At 45.0% G+C, this 25,305-nt stretch overlaps 1 protein-coding gene across 3 annotated transcripts in view; it reads right to left on the bottom strand.

The window, feature by feature from the left end:
* Positions 1-24,546, bottom strand: part of LOC129384295 (uncharacterized) — a 38,210-nt gene extending 13,664 nt beyond the window's left edge. The window contains exons 1-4 of one of the 3 annotated variants that reach the window (XM_055069513.2): positions 24,098-24,546; positions 23,471-23,578; positions 19,273-19,479; positions 6,358-8,374 (exon numbers count right to left, since the gene is read on the bottom strand). In XM_055069513.2, coding sequence (XP_054925488.2) covers positions 7,320-8,374; positions 19,273-19,465 — 1,248 coding nt within the window. In that variant the 5' untranslated portion in view covers positions 19,466-19,479; positions 23,471-23,578; positions 24,098-24,546 and the 3' untranslated portion in view covers positions 6,358-7,319. Of the gene's footprint in view, positions 1-6,357; positions 8,375-19,272; positions 19,480-23,470; positions 23,579-24,097 lie in introns of those variants that run through there. The other 2 variants (XM_055069511.2, XM_055069512.2) reach the window with 2 other exon arrangements.
* Between the last annotated feature and the right edge of the window lie 759 nt (positions 24,547-25,305).

Raw genomic sequence — 25,305 nt, 5'->3', positions numbered from 1 at the left:
AAATATTTCTCTCCTTTCAATTCAATGCCTTGCATTGTATGCTTGTAGAATGTGTTTTTTACGGATTTATATCATCCTTCAATGTATCTCATTTCAGGTGCGCTTCTCTTCTTTGAATGTATGTAATTGCATTACTGTATGAACAAATTCCCTCCTGCCTGGGTCACATGCTGGCCTGCAGTATTCTGTGAATAAAAAAATAAAAATAAAAAAGAAACAATGTGCACGTCCTGGTGTTCGTAACATTGGCAAGTTCTTCTAGTTCCATCGCACATTATGAAGCACTGTGTATTAAAAGCACAAATGGAGCAGAAGGAATGAATGAGGAAATCACTCGCACACAAAGGCTCTTCAGAGAGTGCAAATGGTCTCTGTATAACCAGGAAAGTCTAGCTGCCGCAGAAGCATATACAGCCTCTACTACGCACGCTCTCATGTGTTATGCCAATACTGTCCCTACGGCAGTGGCATTTATCACGCCTTTGCTTCCATTCGAGGTTTATTTCTGTACAGGTAATCTTTTTAAGTGTTTGAAGGCTATTAGGATATATTTGCAATTACAAAGTGCCTACTATAAAGCATCAACTATTTTCACACCCTTAATGTAAACAGTTAAGCCTTGTATTTGTTATCTTAAAAGCATGTCCTGTGCACAATTTTGTTGGTGAGGAAATTCCTGATGAGACACTGGTGCAACTGAAATTAAAAAAGAACCTTTTCAAATTTCAAAAACAGGATTGGCCCAATTTCTTGCCTTCTGAGCACGAATGATACAGTGCAGGTTTATAAGCCCAACTCAAAATGTCAAGATTATACAAATATATCTACAAATATATGTCATACTAGTGCTTATAGAAATGCTGGTACATTAGTTGGAATTAAATGTAGGAATGAATTAGGCATGGTGGACTTGACATTCGACTCAAAACTTAAATTACTCATTTATGTTACTTATAACAGCTTCTTTCTATGCTAATAATGAACTTCCAAATATCGTCCCTCAACTTCTCTTGAAGCCTCAGATACAATAAAATGCTAACATCACTATATTGCATGCTGTCATTCAAGAATAGAAATACAGTACCAACAACAGACAATACTCACAAACACTGGCACTTATTTGATTCTCTGATGAAACAGACAGTCGAAAGCTAACTTAGTGAACAATCAATTCCCCTAAAAAAGTACCCACTTGTAAAAAAAAACAAAAAAAAAAACGTGGATAAAGTAAGCTCAAAATAATCCAGGGTGAAACAAAAAAAACGAAACCTAGAGCCAACAAATACATGAATTGGTCAAACAGAACAATTTCATAGGTACCAATGAGAATACTGGAAAAAATAAACAGAGCTTAAAAAGCAGATCATTCAGTCATCTGTAATGTGAAAATTATACAACATACAATTACATGCATAGTTTGCAGGGGCATGCAAACAGTAATTTTTGAGATAGGAACAAACAGACTACTTTTAAAATAATGAAAAGCCACAATAAGACAAAGAAAATTGGTGATTTTAAAGATTTCATAATATCAAGGTTTAACTGTATCTTGAAATTTTTCTCAGCTATAAAAGCCTTTGTGTGGATCTGTTCTCATAACTCATTTTTCTCTGTGCTCTGTAACGTGTTGAGAAACTATCTAGAGAAAATATGGCGACTCCAAAAAAGTGTTTCAGGCACCCTTTAAGCTTCAGCTCAGGGGTTGACGTCTAAATACATGGGAAAGGAGAGATAGTTTTTCTCGACAACTACTGCACCAAACTTGATGAGATTTGTTGCAGTTAAAAGAAATACAATCTAATGGCTGTTGGTAGTGAATTTTTTATTTAGACCACCAATCTCACAATAAAAACTGTTGAACATCACAAATCTTCAGAAAACGAAACCAGCAATGAAAATGATATCAAAGTTCTGTAAAATGCATCGAATAGGACATCTAAAGCAGACAAAATTGATGTATTAAACAAGGCTTTCAAATATGCCACTAATAAGTGGCACCCTGTCAACGTTTAACAGCCGAGCTCTGTCGAGTGAGGCTAGCATAGCAGGACTCTTTCCGGAACTATCAGACATTCTTTGGTATATCCTCGGCCTTAGAGAGATTAGAAAAACTGGTCAGGCTTATACATTCATGAATATTGGCCATGTCCTCTGTTATAGAGGTCATCCCAGAAAAGAAGCAATATGAGGTGGGATTCCTTGTCTATAAGGACATAGCGGGCAACATTGACGAATTCTACAGCAATAATGAGGGGGAAGCAGTCATCATCATCATCAGCCTATTTATGTCCATTGCAGGACGAAGGCCTCTCCCTGCGATCTGTAATTACTCCTGTCCTGTGTCAAACGATTCTAACTAGCACCAGCAAATTTCCTAATTTCGTCGCACCACCTAGTCTTCTGCCATCCTCTGCTGCGCTTTCCTTCTCTTGGTACCCATTCTGTCCCCCTAATGGTCCAATGCTTATCTGATCTACGCATTATATGACCTGCCCAGTGCCATTTTCTTTCTCTCCATGTCTATTAAAATATCGTCTATACCCATTTGCTCTCTGATCCAAACCACTCTATAGACCTCAGACTCTGCCCAGGCGGCGCTGCGAAAAAACCGGTCACCAGCGCCCCCATCGGAGCCTTGGCGCGAACTGAGTAGTGCAAGGAGAGCTGTCCGCAAGCGAAGGTGCATAGGCCACAATGGATCCTTCTCTTTCGTTTGTGTTGAGGCGCGGTTTCCTAACTATCAAAGACCTGGAAAGCTTCTTCCGCCCATCCGCGCTTCGGAAAGGAAGCTCAACAGGGCGAAGTACGTGTACAATATAAAATAAAGTCTCAAGTGTTATTTCGGCGTGCTGCAACTCGCAAGTACAGAGAGCATCAGGTTTGTCTATAGGCATATCAGCATAAAAATATAAGCATTTCAAATTGGTTCATATTGAATATGTCCTGAATACAAGACTTATTAAGTATCTCCTATATTTTTTATGTATTTAATCGTAATGTTCTGTCTCGCAATTATTTACAGAGAGTAAATCCTTTCATAGCCTTTTCCAGGGCAGCAAACAGAAAACGTTTTCCAAGGCAGCAAATAGCGCGCGATCATAATGAAAGTAAGCTTCCTTCAGTGCCTACGCGCTGCAGCTTTCTTTCTCGCAGGAGCTACGGCATCGCTCAGTACCTTAATTTGAACTTTTTGCAGATGCTTCGAGCAGCGAGCGCGGACACATAAATGTAAATAAACGCAACATTTTTTTTTTCTTTACACATGTGCGTTATTTCCCAATTACTCATCCGGTGCTCCTACAGCAACTTTATTGCTCACATTTGAAAAACGCAGTCGAGCAGGCTCAGCACATTGCGAAGCGTGCTTGTTGTATCGGCGCAGGACATACAAAATACCGGAAGTAGGAATGAGCTCGCAATACAACGATGCTCCAGAACAAGATTTTGAATTCATAAACGAACCAAAATGTTTGGTTAAGCTGACCTGCCAAATCTCTCCGTTGTACTTGTTGAGTAAAGCGGAGGCGGACGTCTGTTAAAAGGCGGAAATATCGATGGCACATAAGCAGGATGGTTCGCAACGTTGTTTTTTATGTTACCAACGAAGTGGCGGCTGCAGATTCTTGAGTTTTCGCTTGGTTACCACGGTCTTCCGTCAGGGCTACGCAACACAATTACAGAAGAACAAAATTGTCGCACTTTCTCATGCGAGCCGCTGTGTTGTAGGTAATGCAAGTAATCCGATAAGCCAACAGGTTGAACGGCACGTATCCAGCGCTCTCCCCTTTCCCCTTCATACGATCGCGATGGAAATCGGTAAAACTGAACGTTGTTATTCCGTCCTTCACGTTCATGACAATTTACAACACAACAGTAGCGTCGATTGCGGCGTTTCTTCATAGCGCGCGGAGCTATCGCGGTTGCCGTTGTTTCCGTCATCAGTCTGATGAGTGAGCCAGCAAGCGCTTTATGGCAGCTCGGCGGCGCGTCCGACTGGAGTAGAAATTCATAGCTCTCTGTCTGGGTGTTAAATGCGCAAAGCACTCGCCATATGTACCAAAATCTAGTTAAATCGTTGTTTCGCAGTCGCTAGCTGCATAGGCAACTTAGCAAGGGAGTCGGGCTTCGCACTACTCAATTACTCTCTCTTCGCACCGGCAGGTGGCGCTACGCGTCTTGCAAAACTCCAGAGTCTGACGTCCATTTCGGTCTCTTAAAAGTTATTTGCCTTGCATTCTTCGTTCCATCGCTCTTTGTGCGGTCCTTAACTTGTTCTCAAGCTTCTTTGTCAGTCTCCAGGTCTCTGCCCCATATGTCAGCACTGGTAAAATGCACTCATTGTATACTTTCCTTTTCAATGATAATGAGGGTAGCAGCGGTCGCAATCAAACTTAACAAGAGGTATAGATTAAAGGTAGTACAAGCCTATGCTCCAACATCCAGTCACGATGATGAGGAAGTAGATCGGTTTTATGAAGATGTTGAATCAGCAATCAGAAAAGTGCAAACTCAATATAGTGTAGTAATGGGCGACTTCAATGCAAAAGTGGAGGAAGAAGCAGGCTGGTGAACAAGCAATTGGCAACTACGGCATAGATTCTAGGAACGCTAGAGGAGATATCCTGGTAGAATTTGCAGAAAGCTTCGAATAATGAACACCTTTTTCAGCAAGCGTAGCAACAGCTCTAATGGTGAAACAAGAAGTGCAATTGACTTCATACTTTCTGCTGATTGCAGCATAGTGCAGGATGTAGAAGTGAAAGGCAGGGTAAAGTGCAGTGGTCATAGGCTAGTAAGGGCTAGGATTCACTTCATTTGAAGAGAGAAAGAGTAAAATTGATACAGAAGAAACAGGCCAACCATGATACAGTAAGGATAAAAGCAGATAAATTCAGGCTGGTACTTGCAAACCAATATGCAGCTTTAGAACAGAGAGATGATGATGACATAGAGGTAATGAATAAAACTATAACTAGGCTGGTTATTGAGGCAGCAATTGAAATGGGAGGCAAGGCACTAAGGCAATCAGTAGGCAAGCGCTCCGAAGTAACAGAGGACCTAATAAAGAAACGACAAAGAATCAAAGTGTCCAACTCAAGAGATAAGATAGAATTCGAGGAACTGTCGAAAGTGATCAATAAGGCGAAATAAGTGCTATTCGAAACTATAATGTGAGAAAGACTGACGAAGCCATAAATAATTGATGCAGCCTGAGATCAGTGAGAAAGAAACTTGGCATAGGACAAACCAAGATGTATGCACTAAAAGATAAGCAGGTTAATATAATCATCGATCTCAAAGGTATAGTAAAAGCAGCGAAGGAATTTTATGCGGACACGTGCAGTACCCAGAGGAGACAGGATACCTCCACTGAGACAGTAATGAACAGAATTCAGAAACTCCTCCTATAACCAGCAATGAGGTCAGAAGAGCCTCGCAAGACATGAAACAAGGAAGCACAGCAGAAGAAGATGGAACAACAGTCAATTTAATCAAAGATGGAGGATACACAATGCTTGGAAAACTGGCAGCTCCACGTATTTACAAAGTGTCTATTCACTGCAAGGGTCCCAGAAAACTGGAGGAATGCAAACATTATACTAATCCACAAAAAGGGAGACATTAGAGAATTGAAAAATTATATGCCGATTAGTTTATTCCCAGTATTATATAAAATATTGACCAAAATTATCTACAATACTATAAGGGCAACACTGGACTTTAGTCAACCAAGGGAACAGGCTGGCTTCAGGAAGGGGTACTCTACAATGGATCACGCCCATGTCATTATTCGGGTAATCGAGAAATCTGCAGAGTACAATAAGCCTCTCTGTATTGCTATCATAGATCATGAAAAGGCATTTGATTCAGTAGAGATACCAGCAGTCATGGTGGCATTACGTAATCAAGGAGTACAGATCGCTTACGTAAATACTAATAATAAGCTAATAATAGTAATAAGCAGAATATCTCAGCAACCTTCGGTTTGTCTATGACGTTGTTCTATTCAGCAACATAGCAGACGAGTTACAACAAATGATTGAGAACCTTAACAGAGAGAATGTAAAAGTGGGGTTGAAGATTAATAAGCAGAAGACAAAGATAATTATGAATAGATCGGCAAGGGAACAAGTGTTCAGGATTGCGAGTCAGCCTCTAGAGTCTGTGAAGGAGTATGTTTACCTAGGTCAACGAATCACAGGGAACCCTGACCATGAGAAAAAAATTCATAGGATAATAAAAATGGGTTGGATCGCAAACGGAAAGCGTTGTCAGCTGCTGACTGGGAGCTTACCATTATCATTGAAAATGAAGGTGCACAATCGATGCATTTTATTGGTGCTGACATATGAGGCAGAGACTTAGAGATTGACAATGAATCTGGAGAATAAGTTGAGGACCGTGCAAAGAGCCATGGAACGAAGAATGCTGGGCATCAGGTTAAGAGACAGAAAGAGTGCAGTCTGGATCAGAGAGCAAATCGGCATAGTTTATATTCTAATTCCCATTAGGAGAAAAAAAAATGAAACTGGGCAGGTCATGTAATGTGTTAGATAACCGTTGGAGCATTAGGGTAACAGAATGGGTACCAAGAGAAGGGAAGCACAGTCTAGGATGGCAGAAGACAAAGGGGACTGATGAAATAAATAAATTCGCAGGCCCTAGTTTGAATCGGTTGGCACAGGACAGGGGTAATTGCAGATCACCTTCAACCCGCAGTGGACGTAATATACGCTGATGATGATGACATTTGCAAAGTCCCCGAAAACAATGTAACAAGTTCACAAAAGATATAAATTGATAATACAAATCTGTACACTTTGGATTATTATCATATACAACTTACAGAACTACGATACCTATTCCAGGTGCAGAGCTACAATTTATAAACATATTGCTTCAATTTTTTTTTTCAAGCTGAACAATCTTTGTAAATTCCTGTTATAACATTCAGGCCTTCAACCAAAAATCTGCTTCCAGCAGTCGCCAGAATTCAATCTTACCTCTCAGATGTAAGAAATTTACTTATAATCGGCCCACTGGTTATCTCAGAAAAGCATTACTGCGTTTTACATGTGTCTATATAGGCGGCATCGGAGTGGGGCCCGAGCAAGAGCTTCCGCTTAGGAGCATGTGGTGACACTTGTGCTACCTGATGCTGTAGAACACTACGTAACATGTTGCACATATGTAGATTTTTAATTCAGACTCTAGTTCAACGAGATTCTTGACCTACCCTACAGTATCATGGTGCTGTGCTCTTTTAAGTCTGTTTAAGTGATGAGGACCTGGAGAAGATGGTGAAACTATACGGCCAGTCACCTGTATGAATGCACTGGTGTGTCTTCAGGGCATTCTGCAACGAGAATCTCTGAAGGCTGAGTGGGCACTGAAATGGCTTCTTGCCTCATGTGTTTCCTAAGGCTGCACTTTAATGAGAAGCTCTTAGAGCATGAAGGGCACTGATATGGCTTCTCGCCTGTGTGGGTGCGCATATGGACTTTCATGTGACACTTGCGTGAGAAGCGCTGAGAGCATGAAGGGCACTGATATGGCTTCTCGCCTGTGTGGGTGCGCAGGTGGGTTTCCAGGTGGCTCTTTACCGAGAAGCTCTGAGAGCATGAAGGGCAATGATATGGCTTCTCACCTGTGTGGGTGCGCATATGGACTTTGAGGTGACCCTTGTGTGAGAAGCTCCGAGAGCATGAAGGGCACTGATACGACTTCTCACCTGTATGGGTGCGCAGGTGGGCATTCAGGTAGGCCTTGAATGAGAAGCTCTGAGAGCATGAAGGGCACCTAAAAGGCTTCTCGCCTGTGTGGATGCGCAGGTGCTGATTGAGCTTGCCTTTTCGTGAGAAGCTCTGAGAGCATGAAGGGCACTGATATGGCTTCTCGCCTGTGTGGCTCCGCAGGTGATTGTTGAAGTGTGACCTGTATAGAAAGCCCTGAGAGCATGAAGCGCACTGATATGGCTTCTCGCCATTGTGGGTGATCACATGGGCACTCAGGCTACCCTTGCGTGAGAAGCTCCGAGAACATGAAGGGCAGTGATATGGCTTCTCACCAGTGTGGCTGCGCAGGTGATTGCTTAAGTGGGATCTGTAGAAGAAGCCCTGAGAGCATGAAGGGCACTGATATGGCTTCTCGCCGGTGTGTGTGTTGATCACATGGGCTTGCAGGTGACCCTTGCTTGAGAAGCTCTGATAACATGAAGGACATTCAAACGGCTTCTCGGCAGTATGGACACTGGCATGTGCTTCCAGAAGAAATAGTTCATTAGCCTCATAGTCACACAGGTGACATCGGTGGAGGCATCCTTGCCTTGAGTTGTCACATTTGGCAGTGGATGGAGAAATACAAGGCCTCGAAGCTGCACATGTAAGACAAAAGCACTTAAGAGTTATTATGAAATGCGAAAAAAGAAGACAGATGGTAAATTTAATAACAAGCTGCCTTTTTTTTTATTTAGGAGATCTGGGTGATTTTAAGTAGGATGAAATAAAAAGCTTCTAATGGCTCTTTTTATTTTACTCAATACCTCTGCATTTGAATGATTCATGTCGCCGTTTGTGAAGTCCGCTTATAAAAAATATTTTTTCAGAAAGCTAAAAAATCCCAAATGAGAGAATGTGGAGTGTCTCTTGGATTGCTATGATTCTTAGAGAAGACTAAAAATGCTAGGACCAAGCTTGCTCTTTTATCCTCAATGAGCAATTGAGGCCCCGAGGCCATATTTGGCACTTGCAAAAGTTGTTGCGATTTCCTGGCACAAGAAATTTGTCTCGTATGAGACTTCATGAGTGGGTTTCCACTTGATCACACACTGAACTTCGGCAATGTTTTCGTAAGTTGATATTGCAAGGAGCTGGCAAGGAAATAATGTATCTTTCCCGATATAACCCATAAATACATACAACCCGCATCCTCTTTCAGAAAAGCCCAGAAGGAAAAAAATAATGTGTGCATATAACACATGAAAATAACTGCATACAACCCTCATATGTTAACAATACCAGCATCCATTTGGAGATAAACGAGTTGTCCACGTAGTAACTTCAGCTAGTGACTCTGCTTTGCTGTTTTCAGAGACTGGTGCTGGGCCATTAAGCATGGCTTATCATGACCCAAGTTATACTTTGCCAGTGCTTGTGCATTATTCATCGTCATCAGCAGCAGCAGCAGCCTGGTTATGCCCACTGCAGGGCAAAGGCCTCTCCCATACTTCTCCAACTATCCCGGTCATGTTCTAATTGTGGCCATGTTGTCCCTGCAAACTTCTTAATCTCATCCGCCCACCCAACTTTCTGCGCGCCCCCTGCTACGCTTCTTTTCCCTTGGAATCCATTCCGTAACCCTTAATGACCACCGGTTATCTTCCCTTCTCATCACATGTCCTGCCCATGCCCATTTCTTTTTCTTGATTTCAACTAAGATGTCTAACTCGCGTTTGTTCCATCACCCAATCTGCTCTCTTCTTATCCCTTAACGTTACACCCATCATTCTTCTTTCCATAGCTTGTTCCGTCGTCCTCAATTTATCTTTATTTCACAAATTCTGTCATAGCTCTATGCGCATCGCACCTTATATCCTTCCTCCTACACGCATATCTCACTGCACCAGCCATCAGCTACAGGTTGCCCGTCCACGCTCACGCACTGTCACGTTTTCAAATTCTTTTTTTTTCTCGCACAGCTGCAGACTGGAACGGCCTTCCTAACGACGTTGCTGTCATTATGTGCGCATCAAAGTTCATCGAAAATGTAAAAAACTTCCTGTTATTGTAACTATGTATTTTTATTCTTGCCCCCCCTTATGTAACGCTCCATTTATTGGAGCCTTTAAGATAATAAAATGAAATTAAATGAAATGTAGAACCCTTTTCATAAGCCTCTAGGTTTCTGCCCCATACATGAGACACCATCTCATCCAGCTGTTATACACTTTTCTCTTGAGGGATAATGGTAACCTGCTGTTCATGATCTGAGAATGCACCCCAGCCCATTCTTATTCTTCTGACTATTTCAGTCTCATGATCCGGATCTGCAGTCACTACCTGTCCTAAGTAGATGTATTCCCTTACCACTTCCAGTGCCTCGCTACCTATTATAAACTGCTGTTCTCTTCAGGGACTGTTAAACATTAGTTTAGTTTTCTGCAGATTAATTTTTAGACCCACTTGGCCCAGAAATGTGGCTTTGTGGCAGCGCACGTTGCACTACCATGGACCCACACCTCAAATCGAAATCCCAGTAATTTACACACCGAGCCTGGCCTCACAGTAAAATTTTTCCAGTGTTTGGCACGGTTTACAGGTCCAAAAATACCGCAGCTTCTTTTCGCTCTGCCATCACAAAACAGTGGCAAATTATTGCTGGAACCGACAAGGAATAGTGCAAACAAACCGCTCCCTTTGCAAAGTGCAATGCATATTAACACACAAACAGGTGATGGTATTGTAGTGTTTGCGAAGGGAGGCACGGAGCATCATCGGTGGCTCCGAAGAAACGACATCCACACTAGTTTCATACCCTGCGCCCAACTTGCCCCTCGGTTGCAGTGAGAACGTTTATATATTAGGCCCCACTACAGAACAGCTGCTAAAACAGCTTATTGATGGTCAAAAGAGCATTCATCAAAGATTCAACAACATCGAAGCTAAACTAAAGGAGGTCGAAGCATCTGTGGCAATAGCGAAGGAAGTGGGGGTGAAAGTTTGTTGCCTAGCGAAAGCTATACAAGACGTGGCGAGAAAACTAGTGAATGTGGAAGACAGAAGCCACAAAAATAATCTTATACTCTTAGGCATCCCGGAGTGTACAGAACAAACGGCATCCTTGACACATACCGTGGTTACTGACTTATTTATGAACACACTCGGTGTTCAGGTATCCTCGGTTAAGCGAATACATAGGTTTGGCAGGAAAAGGTCAAATAGACCACAACCAATAATATTGAAGCTAATTGACTACCGAGAAAAAGTAAACGTGCTGAGAAACAGCTCAAAGCTAAAGGGAAAGAACATACCTATATCGGAGGACTTTTCTGCTACCACTAGGTCAATTAGGAAGAAAGTTTGGGATAGCACAGCTGAAATTAGGAAAGAGTGTGGCAAAGTAAAACTCATCTACAACAGAATTAAAATTGGCAATATGTTTCAATGGGACTGTTCCAAAATGCAAAGAGCACGTGCCTTCAGGGGAGCACCCACTCACGACCAGACGCCATGACCCGTGAACGCCACAACATTCTGTTGCCTTAATATAAATGCTAGAAGCATAGTTAAAAAAAGAGCCGACCTTGAATGTTCTCATTATTGGAAACAAACCACACTTCACAGTTATCACCGAGACATGGTTACATCAAGACATCGCCAATTTCGAGATTACACCTACTGGCTACGGCATTTACAGAAAAGACCGAGATTCCAGAGGCAGTGGTGTTGCAATTATTTTCTATGAGTCATTAACTGTGTCTCAGTTGCCTGATATTGCAGGAATTAAATGCGTTATCTTGAAGGCCAACTTGCACAATTCGTGATTAATTATCGGAGCTTTTTATCGCCCTCCAGCCGCTAAAGCAATTTCTTTGAAAGCCTAAACAAGTTTTTGTGTGGGCACAGGAATCATTCGAGTTACATTTTGTTGGCCGGCGACTTTAATGTCCCAGATGTTAAGTGGTCAGATGAATTTCCCGAGGCACTTTCACAAACGGCCGAACACCTTGTCGACATCGTTCTGCTTCACGATCTGTCACAATTGGTCAAGCTGCGTATACGAGTTCAGAGCAGATGTTCATCAACTTTAGATTTGTTCCTCACCAATTTAAAAACTCTCACTAGCGATCCAATTATCAGCATTTTTGATGGAATATCTGACCATAAAACAGTGTGCCTGACAATGAAACTTAATCCTGTCTCCAAAGAAAAACGCAAAGAAAGAGTTGTTCCTGTATTTGAACGCACCAGCGATACAGATATTTTAGATGCCCTGGACAATTCCTTTTCCAATTTCGTTTCTGAGTATCAAAATGCCTGTGTAAACACTCTGCGGAACAGCTTCAAAAATCTGGTTACTTTGTGCATAAACAACTTCGTTCCGACAAACCGCTATGTGAAACGTCCTTCTAACACCTGGATGACGCGCGAGGTTGTTCATCTAAGGCGCAGGGTTAAAAAGGCTCGAAAAAAGCACCAGCTACACCCTTCATCACCTACCATTGATATGCTGTCTCAGCTACACGTAAACTTGAAAGACGCCATTAAAAAGGCGCAAGACCACTACCAAACCGTTCACTTAAAAGGGTTTCTTGCTTCCTCGCCACAGAAGTTCTGGCGTTATCTATCTCCCAGGAAAAAGCCACCCGTCAGACTTCTTTTGCAAGGGATAGCTGTGACTAATTAGGCGCTAATCGCTGATGCATTCAATGATTACTTTTGCTCGGTTTTTACCAGTGATGACAGCAACGTTCCATGCTTCCCTGGTTTCGACGACAAACCACCTATTGACGATGTTAATATAAGCGAAGACGGCGTCTTTTCGCTCTTGTTTAACTTGGATATCAAAAAAAGTCGCCTGGTATTGATGATATTCCTACTGTCTTTCTCTACCGATAAGCTGAATGGTGCTCAAAATACCTATGCCTAATATTTAGAACATCGCTCGCCAGCACTGAACTACCCCACGATTGGAAACAAGCCAACATTACTCCCATTCCAAAGGCAGAAGACAAGTTACTTGTGTCATCGTATAGGACTATTTCCTTGCTCTGTATTTGTGCTAAAACACTTGAGCATATCATATCCAAACACCAGTCGACATTCCTTGAATAAAACTACGTAATTGACAACTGTCAGCATCGCTTTCGCCGGGGTATGTCTACCATTACCCAGCTACTCGAAACTATTCATGACCTTACGTTGGTCATCGACAAGTCCAGTCAAATTGAAATCATATTTTTAGACTTCGAGAAGCTTCTAAACTAAACATTCTAAACTGCTCTCAAAATTAAAGCCAATGCTCAAGAATGATTCGTTACTCGCATGGTTTGCAACCTACTTATCCCACAGGTCCCGGACAGTCACCGTTGGCCACACAACTTCTAAATCTGCCCCTGTGCAATCTGGAATCCCTCAGGGCTCTGTACTAGGGCCTTTATTGTTCTTGATTTTTATAAATGAATTGGTTAGGGAAATTCCTGTTGTGACATAGCTTTTCGCAGATGACTCAATTATTTATAAAGAAATCCGCACTCTGGCAGATCAAGAATTATTAAACAACGCGTTAAATTGCATACAGACATGGTGTTCCACATGGCAAATGAGTATTGACTTTAAGAAAACAGTGGCAATGCAAGTAACACATAAGGTTCAATCTTTTAAGTTCACTTACGTCCTCAGTGGCACCAGTCTATCTGAAGTATCAAGTTATAAGTAATTAGGACTATTAATTAATCATGATCTTCATTGGAATAATCACGTGACCTACATAATTAGGAGAGCTATGAAACACTTAGGATATTTACACAGATCTTTAGGTACATCAACAACAGAAATTAAACTCTTGGCCTATATAAATTATGTAAGACCGATCCTCGAATACACCGCAGTAATTTGGGACCCCCATACGAAAACTAACATTCAAGAACTTGAGAAAGTACAGAGGAAATAGGTCAGATTTATTTATAACTTTTATAGTTGGAAAACATCCCCTACAGCCCTTTTACTGACAGCCAATTTGGGGAGCTTGGAGACAAGGCGGTATCGTGATGGACTAAAACTCTTCTATTTACTGTATCATGACAAATTAGGAATAGATAAGAATTTATACTTTCAACCAGTACAGCGACGGCAAACTCGGTTCTTGTACTCCAGGAAAGTCGGCGAATATTTTGCCAAAACATATGCTTTTAAATACTTCTTCTTCCCGCGTACAATCCGTAATTGGAACGACTTGCCCGCTGTGGTGGTCGAAAGCCCCACTATATTGTCTTTCATGAGCGCGCTTGACCATTTGCAATAAGTAATTGCCTTCTATTTATCAAGCGTTTTTTTTTTCACATTCGTTTTTATTCATATGCCTTCGTTCTGAGCTGTGACATCGAATACTCTATTTGTTATGCGCAGTGCCGAGTGCTGTCATACGCAACGTTGGGATGCTGTTTATACGGAATTTTTGTATCCTTGTATTGTTTCACTTATTGTATTGTTTCTTGCTTTATATATATGAGCTGCGATACCGAATGCTCACTTTGTTATGCGCATTGCCGAGTGCTGTTAAGCGCAATGTTAGGATGCTGTTGATAAGAAATTTTTTTACCCTTTTATTGATCATTTATTCTTGTATTGTTTCATATTGATATGTGTACTTGCTTGTCTTTATTGGGCGACACGTTTCACCGCCTAACAAATGTCATCGCACAGCGCAGCGCGCGCCTGCATGTATCGGAAGTTTGTGGAATGTTATCGATGCTTCCATCCGCTGTCTGTGACCAAACCTTCTGTAATTAGATTGCATGTGTGAGCAACGCAAATAATGTAGAACTTTGTGGAAGGCACGCGGGTCCCAGCGATAACTCTGAAACATTCGACGACTGATGTATAAAATCCGACGCGCTTGACCCGCTGATCAGATTTTCGACGACCACCGACTGTGTTCGCCGCTGTCGCCGTTCTTTGAGTGTAGTCTGTTTTTGAGGGCACAAGTTCGCCCAATAAAACGCTAGTTTCGTCTTTCCCAGTTTGGCTGCTTTCTTTACCGTCACTACCCGGCGGGTCAACAGGGGTGTGTCATAAGCAACCGGCATCAGAGTGTTTTCGTCCGGACTTGTAGATTACAGTGATGTCGTATTCTTGTAGTCTGAGGCTCCACCGTGCCAGTTGGCCTAAAGGGTCCTTTAAGTTAGCTAGCCAACACAACGCGTGATGGTTGCTGACTACTTTGAATAGCCTGCCATAGAGGTAAGGGCAGAATTTTGCTGTAGCCCAAATGATGGCGAGGCATTCCTTTTCAGGCGTAGAATAATTGCCTTCCGCTTTTGACAGCGACCGGCTAGCATAAGATATCACCTGTTCAAGTCCGTCTTTCCTCTGGACTAGGACGGCACCGAGGCCTAGGCTACTGGCGTCAGTGTGGATTTCAGTATCGGCGTCCTCGTCGAAGTGTGCAAGTACCGGCGGCGACTGCATGCGTCGTTTGAGTTCTTGAAATGCGTCTGCCTGCGGCGTTTCCAACTTGAACTCGACATCACATTTCGTTAGATGTGTTAGCGGCTCCGCGATGCGTGAAAAGTCCTTGACAAAGCGCCTATAGTAGGCACACATGCCAAGGAATCTGCGCACTGCCTTCTTGTCGATTGGCTGCGGGAACTTTGCGATGGCAGCTGTCTTCTGTGGGTCGGGGCGTACTCCTGATTTGCTGATGACGTGGCCTAGGAACAAAAGCTCATCGTAAGCGAAGCGGCACTTTTCTGGCTTCAGAGTGAGCCCTGACGACTTAATGGCCTCTAACACTGTCGCAAGCTGCCTAAGGTGATCGTCGAAATTTCCAGCGAAGACAACGATGTCATCCAAGTAAACAAGGCACGTCTGCCACTTCAGTCCGGCTAACACCGTGTCCATGACGCGCTGAAACGTTGCAGGCGCTGAGCACAGTCCGAATGGCATGACCTTGCACTCGTAGAGGCCGTCTGGCATGATGAAGGCAGTCTTTTTGAGATCTCTCTCGTCGACTTCTATTTGCCAGTAGCCAGACTTGAGGTCCATCGACGAGAAGTATTTAGCGTTGCAGAGCCGATCCAATGTGTCGTCTATCCGTGGAAGGGGGTACACATCCTTCTTCGTGATCTTGTTCAGTCGACGATAATCGACGCAGAAGCGTAGGGTTCCGTCCTTTTTCTTCACCAGGACTACAGGAGAGGTCCACGGGCTTATCGCAGCTGGATGATGTCGTCGCGCAGCATTTCGTCAACTTGTTGCCTAATAGCTTCACATTCTCGCGTCGAAACTCGGTAAGGGCTCTGGCGGAGTGGTCGAGCGCTCTCTTCGGTTATTATGCAATGTTTTGCAACTGGTGTTTGTCGAATCCTCGATGACGTCGAAAAGCAGCCTTTGTATCGTCGGAGAAGACTTCTGATCTATTGCTGCTTACTCATAGGAAGACTTGGATTCACGTCAAACTCTGGTTCGGGGACTATGCTCATCGGGGTAGATGCGGCTGAATCCGAGAGGACAAAGGCATTGCTGGTTTCCACAATATCCTCGATATATGCGATTGTCGTGCCCTTGTTGATGTGCTTGAATTCTTGGCTGAAGTTGGTTAGCATAACTTCCACTTGCCCTCCGTGGAGTCGAGCGATCCCTCTTGCGACACAAATTTCACGGTCAAGCAGTAGATGTTGGTCGCCCTCGATGACGCCTTCTACGTCAGCGGGTGTTTCAGTGCCGACGGAAATAATGCTGGAGCGCGGCGGGATGCTCACTTGATCTTCGAGCACACTCAAGGCGTGGTGACTATGACAGCTCTCCGGCGGTATCGCTTGATCTTGCGACGGCGTTATCGATTTCGACTTCAGGTCGATGACTGCGCCATGTTGATTCAGGACGTCCATGCCGAGAATGACGTCTCGTGAACACTGTTGGAGGATAACGAAGGTGGCAGGGTAAGTCCGGTCATGAACGGTAATTCTTGCCGTGCAGATCCCAGTCGGCGTAATCAGGTGTCGTCCAGCGGTCCGAATTTGAGGGCCTTCCCATGCAGTCTTAACTTTCCTCAACTGGGCGGCGATGGGTCCACTCATGACGGAGTAATCGGCTCCTGTGTCTACTAAGGCGGTGACTGCGTGGCCGTCGAGAAGCACATCGAGGTCGGTGGTTCTTTGTCTTGCGTTACAGTTAGGTCTTGGCGTCGGATCAGGGCTGCGTCGTGTTGAACTGAAGTTAGAACGTCGCGTCGTCAAGTCGTCTTTCGTCGGTGTAGTCTTGGCTTCCTGATTTCGTCGGGACAGCAGCGTGTCGTTATGTCGTCGAGGTAGTTTCTTCGGTGTCTTCGTCAGTTTGACGAACAGCAACCGCACCTCCATCGGTTGCTGCTTTTAGTTTTCCGGATATGGGCTCGCTGACCGGCCCCGGGCTGGGCCAGTGTATGGTCGGCGCTGCGGCGACAGGTAGCTGCCTGGTGATGGCGAGTGCGACGGTCGTCGAGAGCTCCACTGAGTAGCGGCGAGGTAGTCGGCGATATCCCGGGGGCGTTCACCTTGCTGTGGGCGCGGAGCGTTCACGGCGAAACCTCGCAGTCCCATCTCCCGGTATGGACATCGTCAGTAGACATGACCCGCTTCTCCGCAGTGGTAGCAGAGCGGGCGGTGGTCAGGAGCGCGCCAAATGTCCGTCTTCCTCGCGTAGGTGCGCTGGACGACGGGTGTGGTCGTGCTGGCTGCGGCGGACGATGGAACTGCGGCGTGACAGGGCCCTGGCGCGGAGGGGGACCTTGACGGCGCGCGACGGTGGCGTAGGTCATCGCTTGCGGCTCAGGCTGCGGCGATTCAGGGGCTACTCCAAGTTGTTGTTGGAGCTCCTCACGCACGGCGTCGGCAATCAAAGCCACTTGAGGCTGTGATGATGGGAACAGCTTTTGTAGCTCCTCCCGCACGACAGCTCGGATAGTCTCGCGTAGGTCGTCGGTGGCCAGTGACTGAACTCCGGCATAGTTTGTCGAGTTCGTGCGGCGGTCGAATTGCTGGTTTCGCATCTCGAGTGTCTTCTCGATGCTGGTGGCCTCGCGAAGAAACTCGTCGACGGTCTTCGGCGGGCTTCGTACCATTCCGGCAAAACGTTCCTCCTTCACACCACGCATGAGCAGGCGGACTTTCTTCTCCTCGGGCATTTCAGGGTCGGCGTGGTGGAAGAGACAGCTCATTTCCTCCGTGAAGATCGCGGTTGTCTCATCAGGTAGCTGCACCCGAGTTTCTAATAGCGCCGACTCTCAACTGATATTTTATTGAAGATATGTCTAACATATATACAGGTGCCATTTGATAACCATGACATGCACAAGATAGAGATGCATCAAGGCAACTGTGACAAACTGATGCATAATCAAAATTGACACAGGTAACTCAGTTCCTTGTCATGAAGAGTGATAGACGGTTCACTGATACACGCTTTGTCCCTAATCTTTATATTGTGAGCTTCGGCGATTTCCCTTGTCAATTGGCTTACGTGTTTAAATATGACACTAGCTTTTTTAAATTCGGGGCAACAACCGCACGACTTGCAGTGCTCAGGGAGATGAAGTGGCGCAACCCCTCGAAGAGAGAGCTCATGCTCTCAAAGTCGAACATTCACACATCGCTTCGTTTGTCCCACGTACTCTACCACAAGATAATGGAATGGCATACACAACATGCTTAGCACAAGTGATGTACCTGTTCACATGTTTGACAGGGCATTTTCCCTTCACTTGCTTATCCTTCAGCAAATCATCAACTAACGGGCATATGCAACCTATCTTATGTTTCGCAGAAAAACGAACAGGCTTTTCTTTTGAGGAACCCGTATGGGTTTCCTTTGTAGCAAATGCTACGAATGGCTGGATGTCCGATTTTCCCTTTATTAATTACTTCTCTCCACCTTTTTAAACAAATTTACAAATTCCACAAATTTAAACACTTGCCTTTGTCTCGTGTTGTCCACAAATTCGACTTGCCCTGCCACCTGCTAGCTGCCTGGCTAGGTCAGATGGTAGAGCGGCTGCCCCAGAAAGGTGGTGCTCCCGGGTTCGAGTCCCAGACCAGGACGAATTTTTCTTCAACTCCGAGGCTTTTCTTTCGAGGAACCCACATGGGTTTCCTTTGTAGCAATTGCTACGAATGGGTGGATGTCTGATTTTCCCTTTATTTATTAAGCCCGGAGGTCAGCTTACATTCTGCATTGATCTATATTCATGTTCTTACATTCATACACCGATCCATACATAACTAAGAGACTCACTGGGTGTAAGGTTATCATAAAGCAATGTAAGAGCTACAACAACACCAGGTCAAGACGGCTCTGCATTAAGCTCTGCAATCTAAGGTGCTTCAATGTGCTCAGCAGAGCATTATTTTTGCATTTTGCCTCAATCAGTATACAGACAAGAATAAAAAACCTGCTAATTTGTCCTCAGCAGCACGTCACACACACTTGAGCAAGTCGTGCCAAGCTATGCAGACTTGGCCATTTACCACACTCACACAAGCAAGTGAATGTAAGAGAAGTGCCGGTCACTGCCTACCTGAGGTGGAGCTTAACTGTTCCAAAGCCTCCGTAGTCTGCACGCTCCTAGACTCGCTCCCTGGTTTCAACGAGCAGCCGACAGACTTGTCAGCCAGAGGCAAGCTGCACTGCATGCCAAAATCGACCTGACCAACAACCTTTGAAGGGGTGTGGCATGGCATTTTGGCAGTGATGCTTTCAGCTAGGCTCATCGCATTTGTGAGGCCTACAAAAAAAACAAGTGGGGCGATTGCAGTCCTGTTACAGCACCAAGAGCAAGAGGTAAATACAATAGAATAAATACAAGGGAACTCCACAATGCATAGCCAAGGAACACAAAATAACCCTTCCGGTTCAGTATTCCTAAAGGGCTACAAAGGACAATCCACAATGAATACTCGAAAGCAGGGCAACCTCTTCCTTGTGGAAGGCTTACGACAGAACATATTTGAGACACTTTTTCGTCTCATGCATATTAAAGCTATTAAAACTAATGAAAAGTTATTGCAACATCCTGAGGTCATTGCCATACGACTTTTGATGTCAACTGTAGGATCTCTAATCACCCCATGTCTTGCGCCAGATGATACCATCTCTTGCTAGTAAATTTTATATTTCCTCACACTACCTCTTTGCTGTCCACGATTGCACATCAGTTCCATTGGTACTAATTCAGTAGCCCTGATAGGCCCTACACATTACAATGCTGGTCCAAAGTTCATTTTTAATGCAACAGCGTTCTTTAAGAACTTTACCCACTTAGCAGTAGGTCTGTATGTACGCATGTATGATCGCATATAACCTCTTTCCTGCCAACTTGGGTCGGTGTGTAGTCTATGCTAAATGGGTAGAGCATTTGGTTGCTGCACTGTCCCTGGGAACAGGGTTTAAAACTAACTGCCAGCCCAACTTCAGTCGCTGAGCATGTAACAATAGGTATGTGCTGCTATTCAACAAACTTCTTTGATGCTAAGTTGGGTCACTAGGTATGTGCCACTGTTCAATGGCCCTAAGCAGCCTCTCCCAGTGATCTCCAATTACCCCTGTCTTGTCATCTACATTTACCCTGACTGTGTCTAGGTTGGCTGGCCTGTTTCCTCTTAACTAATTTGGTCTTTCTCTCTTCAAATTGAGAACAATCTGAGACCTCTCTAACCTATGATCACTGCTATTTACCCTACCTCACACTTCTACAACTTGCACTATGCGAAGGTTGGCACAGAGTATGAAATCTATTTCATTTCTTGTGTCCCCATTACGACTTTACCGGGCCCACTTCCTGTTATTCCACTTCCAGAAGAAGGTGTTCATTACTCGGAGGCAATTTTTTCCATGAAGTCTGCCACATCTCTCATCTTCTAATTCTAGAGTTCATGACATAACTGCCAGTCACTTGTTCCCCCCCCCCCCAATTTTCCTTCACTTTTGCATTAAGGGGCCCCTCGAGGTCTGGCCATTTTGAGCTGACAAGCGCATTGCATACAATGTGCGCTCATAATCAAGGATGCTAAAATTACATTGCTACACACCGCGGAAGGAGCTTAAATTTCGAAATAAACACCATTTGCCCTTTTCCTCACGGGCCTGCGCCCCAAGATGAGGGCATGACTTATATCAGCATAAGCGCCTACGTACATGTGTATGCTGTGATGTTGCTCATAGTGACATGCGACACTTCAAGAATTATTCAAGGCAGCATGTGTTATTTGTGTAATCTGTTGTCTCAAGAGACGACTTAAAGTTTAGTGGAATAATATAACACGCAGACCGAATGTCTGCAGTGTTATTGTTTTACTTTGCACCACAGCAAAAGTACCGGTACAGTCGAACCCACTTATAGCTATGCTGGTTTCAACAATATATCGGTTATAACAATGAAAAGCTGCTGCACCATAAGCTTTTGTAAGTTTTCTATGGGAAAATAACCTGCTTACTTCAATGTCCTCATGGCGCCTTATCATTTATAACTATGAGGTATGGTTGCTGGGCGTTGCTGCAAATGGGTCGCAAGCCCCAAGGGTAGTGTTGGCCTGGTGGCCTGGGGCACAGCTGGAAGCATCCGAAGGTCCTGGCAAAGGATGAGTCGACTGCTAACAGAACAACTCGTTTATTTTAGCATCGCAAAAGAGCAGCCGGTCAGGTCGACCGAAGTGGAGAAACGGGAGACCACGTTACTCAACGGAAGAAATCGGAGCCTCTCTCTTGGCGTCCGGGGGCAGCTGCTTTTATACTCTCGGAGTCGAGGGCAAGAAGGAACGGCTTGCGAGAGGCGCCCGTGACGGCGGCGCACGGACACGTTGAGACGAGAAGTGACGCATCCACCGGGCCGGCGCCGGTCAGACCTCCTCGCTTCTCAGTTGGGGAGCTCCTCTCCCCGGCTGCCGCGTTTTGACAAGCGTGGGCACCAACATGTACACACACACACACACACACGAAGACACGTGGCATTGAAACATGCCTGGACGCGCTTGGCAGGAAGCGTTGCGGCAGCGCTGAATGGCCAAAATGTCCGCCACTTTGAACGAAGCCCCGGCGTCCGTTGCATCCGCGCCGGCTATACCGCGCGTCGTAGGCGAAACATAACAGCGTCCGTACCGAAAGGTAATGTAAAGCAAAATCCTTGGAAAAAAAAATAGAAAAGTGAAATGTGAGCCGCTGCATCATCGCCCGGCACCCCAACTGCCGCCTCATGCTTCTCTTCACGAGATGCACACCAGCACTACGCACATATTTTCCGTCGCCCTTCCACCCCTCCGAACACAAATAGACTCCGCCCATAGCGCTGTGGTGCACCACCCTCCAAAACACAAATATAGCGCGCCAAACACGCTGACAACGCTGCCGGCGGTGCTCCTACATTGCTCGCTCGGCTCTCACAGTTGGTTCTTTATTCTTTGGCCCTAGTTCTGAACAGTTCTGCTAAGCGATTAAGTCGCTCGTGCTTGTCTTTGTTCGTTGCATTGAAGTGATTCCTGACCATATTGTTTCTCAGCCTTGTTTGACTTGCCACTGAAATGGGAGATGGCCGATTCACCCGCTGATCATCAGCAATGCACGACATTGCCGGTGAAAAGAAAGTGTACTGCTACAGATTTGGAAACGAAGTGGTTTCTGTAGTAACAGTGGCTTGACAAAACTTGATAAAAATGTGCAATGTTAGCAAGCAAGAGTGGAAGTCCTAAGCTATTGTTGGTAAGATTGCTGGCAAGTTAGAATGTGAACTTGAGTGAAGAAAATGTGCAGGGACCATAGATGATGACTGTCAATGTAAGCAAATAGCCTAAACGAATGAAAAGGTGAACAAACAAAAGAACAAGCAAATGAAAGAACAAGAAAGAGGGAAAATGTTTTCCTTGCAGAGTCAGACAACCAAGGAACAACGAAAATGGTCGAAAGAGCCAAAGAAATTCACTTCAAAAGGTTTCATTGCAGCCACACAACCATGTAAGAATTAAATGCAGAGTACACCACACTGCTACACATGAAGCCCAGAGCAAGTGGCAAAGTTTAAATAATATACCACCATAAGAACAACACACCAACAGTTGTCAATCACAACTCAGACAAACACCGAGACATACATCTAAGCATACCTGCAGGCTAGCAGAGCTATTTCTGATGCTGAAATAATTTAAGCAATTGTTTCGGCCGACTGGCATTTCCTATGTACGAGACCTAATTTATACTAACACTTCTGCCACCACTCACAGGCGCAGGAACTGCATTGTACAGATAGACAGTGTTATGACAATGAGTCAGACAGTGAGGATGGAACTGGCAAGTGATAGTGCACCTGACACAAAAGACGTTGGAAAGCAACAGTTTTACCACAGGGAAATTACTCACAGCTGCAAAGGCTCAGTCGTAGTTCGCAACACAATTATTTCAGTATGATTTATTGTCTTGAGACAGCTGGACACAAATTTCCTGGAATCTTCTAGTTTCTCTTGTGATGGCATCAGGCACCAAGGGCACCACAGTAATATAAGAGTTCTGGCCTAGATAATTTTATATGCACATTTAATGCATTGTGGGAACTTCCAACAGATAACTGGCCAGCCTTACTGGCCTAAATCTGAAGATGCCTTGCCACCTCTATAGCACAACAGTGATAGGGTGTCACGCATCGCTCAAACGACATTTAATTCAATCTGCCTTTATTGTACAGCTCAAGTATTAGAAGCATCAGCATGCCTTAACCAAATGGATATACATACCAGATTCTAGACTGAGCCACCCAGCAGCAATCAGAACTTGCAGCTAATTGTTGTCAACGGCGCAAAGATCGGCTAGATCTTGACGGACACAATTAACATCAGCAGAAGCTGTAACGACAGCAGTGGCAAAGTAAAACAAATTAGACAAATGACGGTACAAACATGCAGGGATATCTGCCTTGAGCACTTCACCGCGTGACTGCCACAAAGTGCAACATGTGCTCCTCGCGCAACCAGGAAAAATGTTCTTTTAGCTGTAAACATCACGAGTGTAGAGTTCGTCCGCGTAGCTCGTAATAGATATTCTAAAAACAGCAGACAGACTACCTGTGTAATATACCCTATTAGTGTTATTACAACGTCGACCACAGATGCAAAGTTACGCGCATGACATACTGTTACAAGGCGGGAGGCATCAATTTAGAGGGCTCGGCACTAAAGCACTGGATGGAGCGAGGCCGGCAGAACAAAAACAAGGTCCTCCTGTCCCCACCGCACCTTTTCTCCTTCGTGTGTACAAACCTGCTGCTACAACATGCTACAACACCGCAACCCTTCACCGAGCCCTTCAGTGAAAGCAACGGACGTAGGTATAATAAGCTAATTCGTGAGCTCATCCATATTTACCTTTGAAGGTGCTCGTAAGCGAGAGCAGCAGGGAAGTGAGTTTGATTACCTGCTCGCTCACCACGTACTTAAACACAGCATGACAGCTCACTCACAAAATAAATGATAGTGTACTAAAGTAGCTTCAGTGGGTCGATGGGGAGGCGCATGCAATGCGCGCGCATATTTGCGGCCGCGATGCGGCGCCACAGAACCCTTATGGCCACGGCCGGTCTCGAGGGGAGCGCGCACTTCGGCCGTGTTATGGCCATAGAGTTTCATGTTAGTATAACTAGTGGGAAATATGGCGCTGCGATCGTTCAACCATCGCGTGCGTCGTACCATGGTCGTACTAAGGTCCCTGGTTTAGTAGCCTAGTCCCTAGTACTAAAGTCCCTGGCATAGAGTTTCCTACAGGAAACTCTATGCCTGGTCGTACCACGGCCGCTCGATGCAAAGCAAGGTGCGGCCAGCTACGTCGCGCCGCGGACAATAGGCGGCGCGTCTCGGCCGAGTTTACAATTGCGACCGCTTTTCTTGGTGAGGGCGCCACCGGTCGGGGATGCTTTCGCAACTTCGCGCCGAGGCTAAGCGGGCGTTGGTTCTCGCGTCAGAGCGTGTTTGCCTCGTGCTTTTTCGCATGCGTGTGTGTGAGCAAGTTGGTTCGCGTCAGAACGTGTTTGCCTCGTGCGATATGCATTAATATCGTGCTTTTTCGCGTGCGTGTGTGTGAGCAAGTCGGTTCGCGTCAGAACGTGTTTGCCTCGTGCGGTATGCATTAATCTCGTGCTTTTTCGCGTGCGTGTGTGTGAGCAAGTTTGCCTGTGCTTGCTGTGCTTTGTTAAGGCTCTTCGGTGTGCGTGTGTGCCGTAGTCAGCCTCGTTCATGTGGCGCGATGCCGCGCAACTGTTGTGTGCCACTCTGCGACACAAATGCCAAAAAGGACCCGACTGTGAAACATTACGAGTTCCCATGCGACTTGGAGCGTCGAGAAGCGTGGCTAAAAAATATCTCTCGCCAAGGAGTGTCGGGAAAAGGAAGCAAGTAGGAACTGAGCGATAGATCTCCGGTATATTCCCTGCACTTTACAGAAAGTGACTATAAAACGAACACGGAACTTAGGCTCCTGCTTCCGAATGCGGTACCGACCGTGTTTTTCAAATATCCACAGTACCTGCAAAAAGAGAATGTGCAGCCCAAAAAACGCCATCGAGGAAACTTTACTGATC

The sequence above is a fragment of the Dermacentor andersoni genome, chromosome 8, assembly GCF_023375885.2.
Source record: "Dermacentor andersoni chromosome 8, qqDerAnde1_hic_scaffold, whole genome shotgun sequence".
Classification (NCBI taxonomy): Eukaryota; Metazoa; Arthropoda; class Arachnida; order Ixodida; family Ixodidae; genus Dermacentor; species Dermacentor andersoni.
Note: the sequence above shows the minus strand (reverse complement) of the source record. Positions and strands in the feature narration are given on the sequence as shown.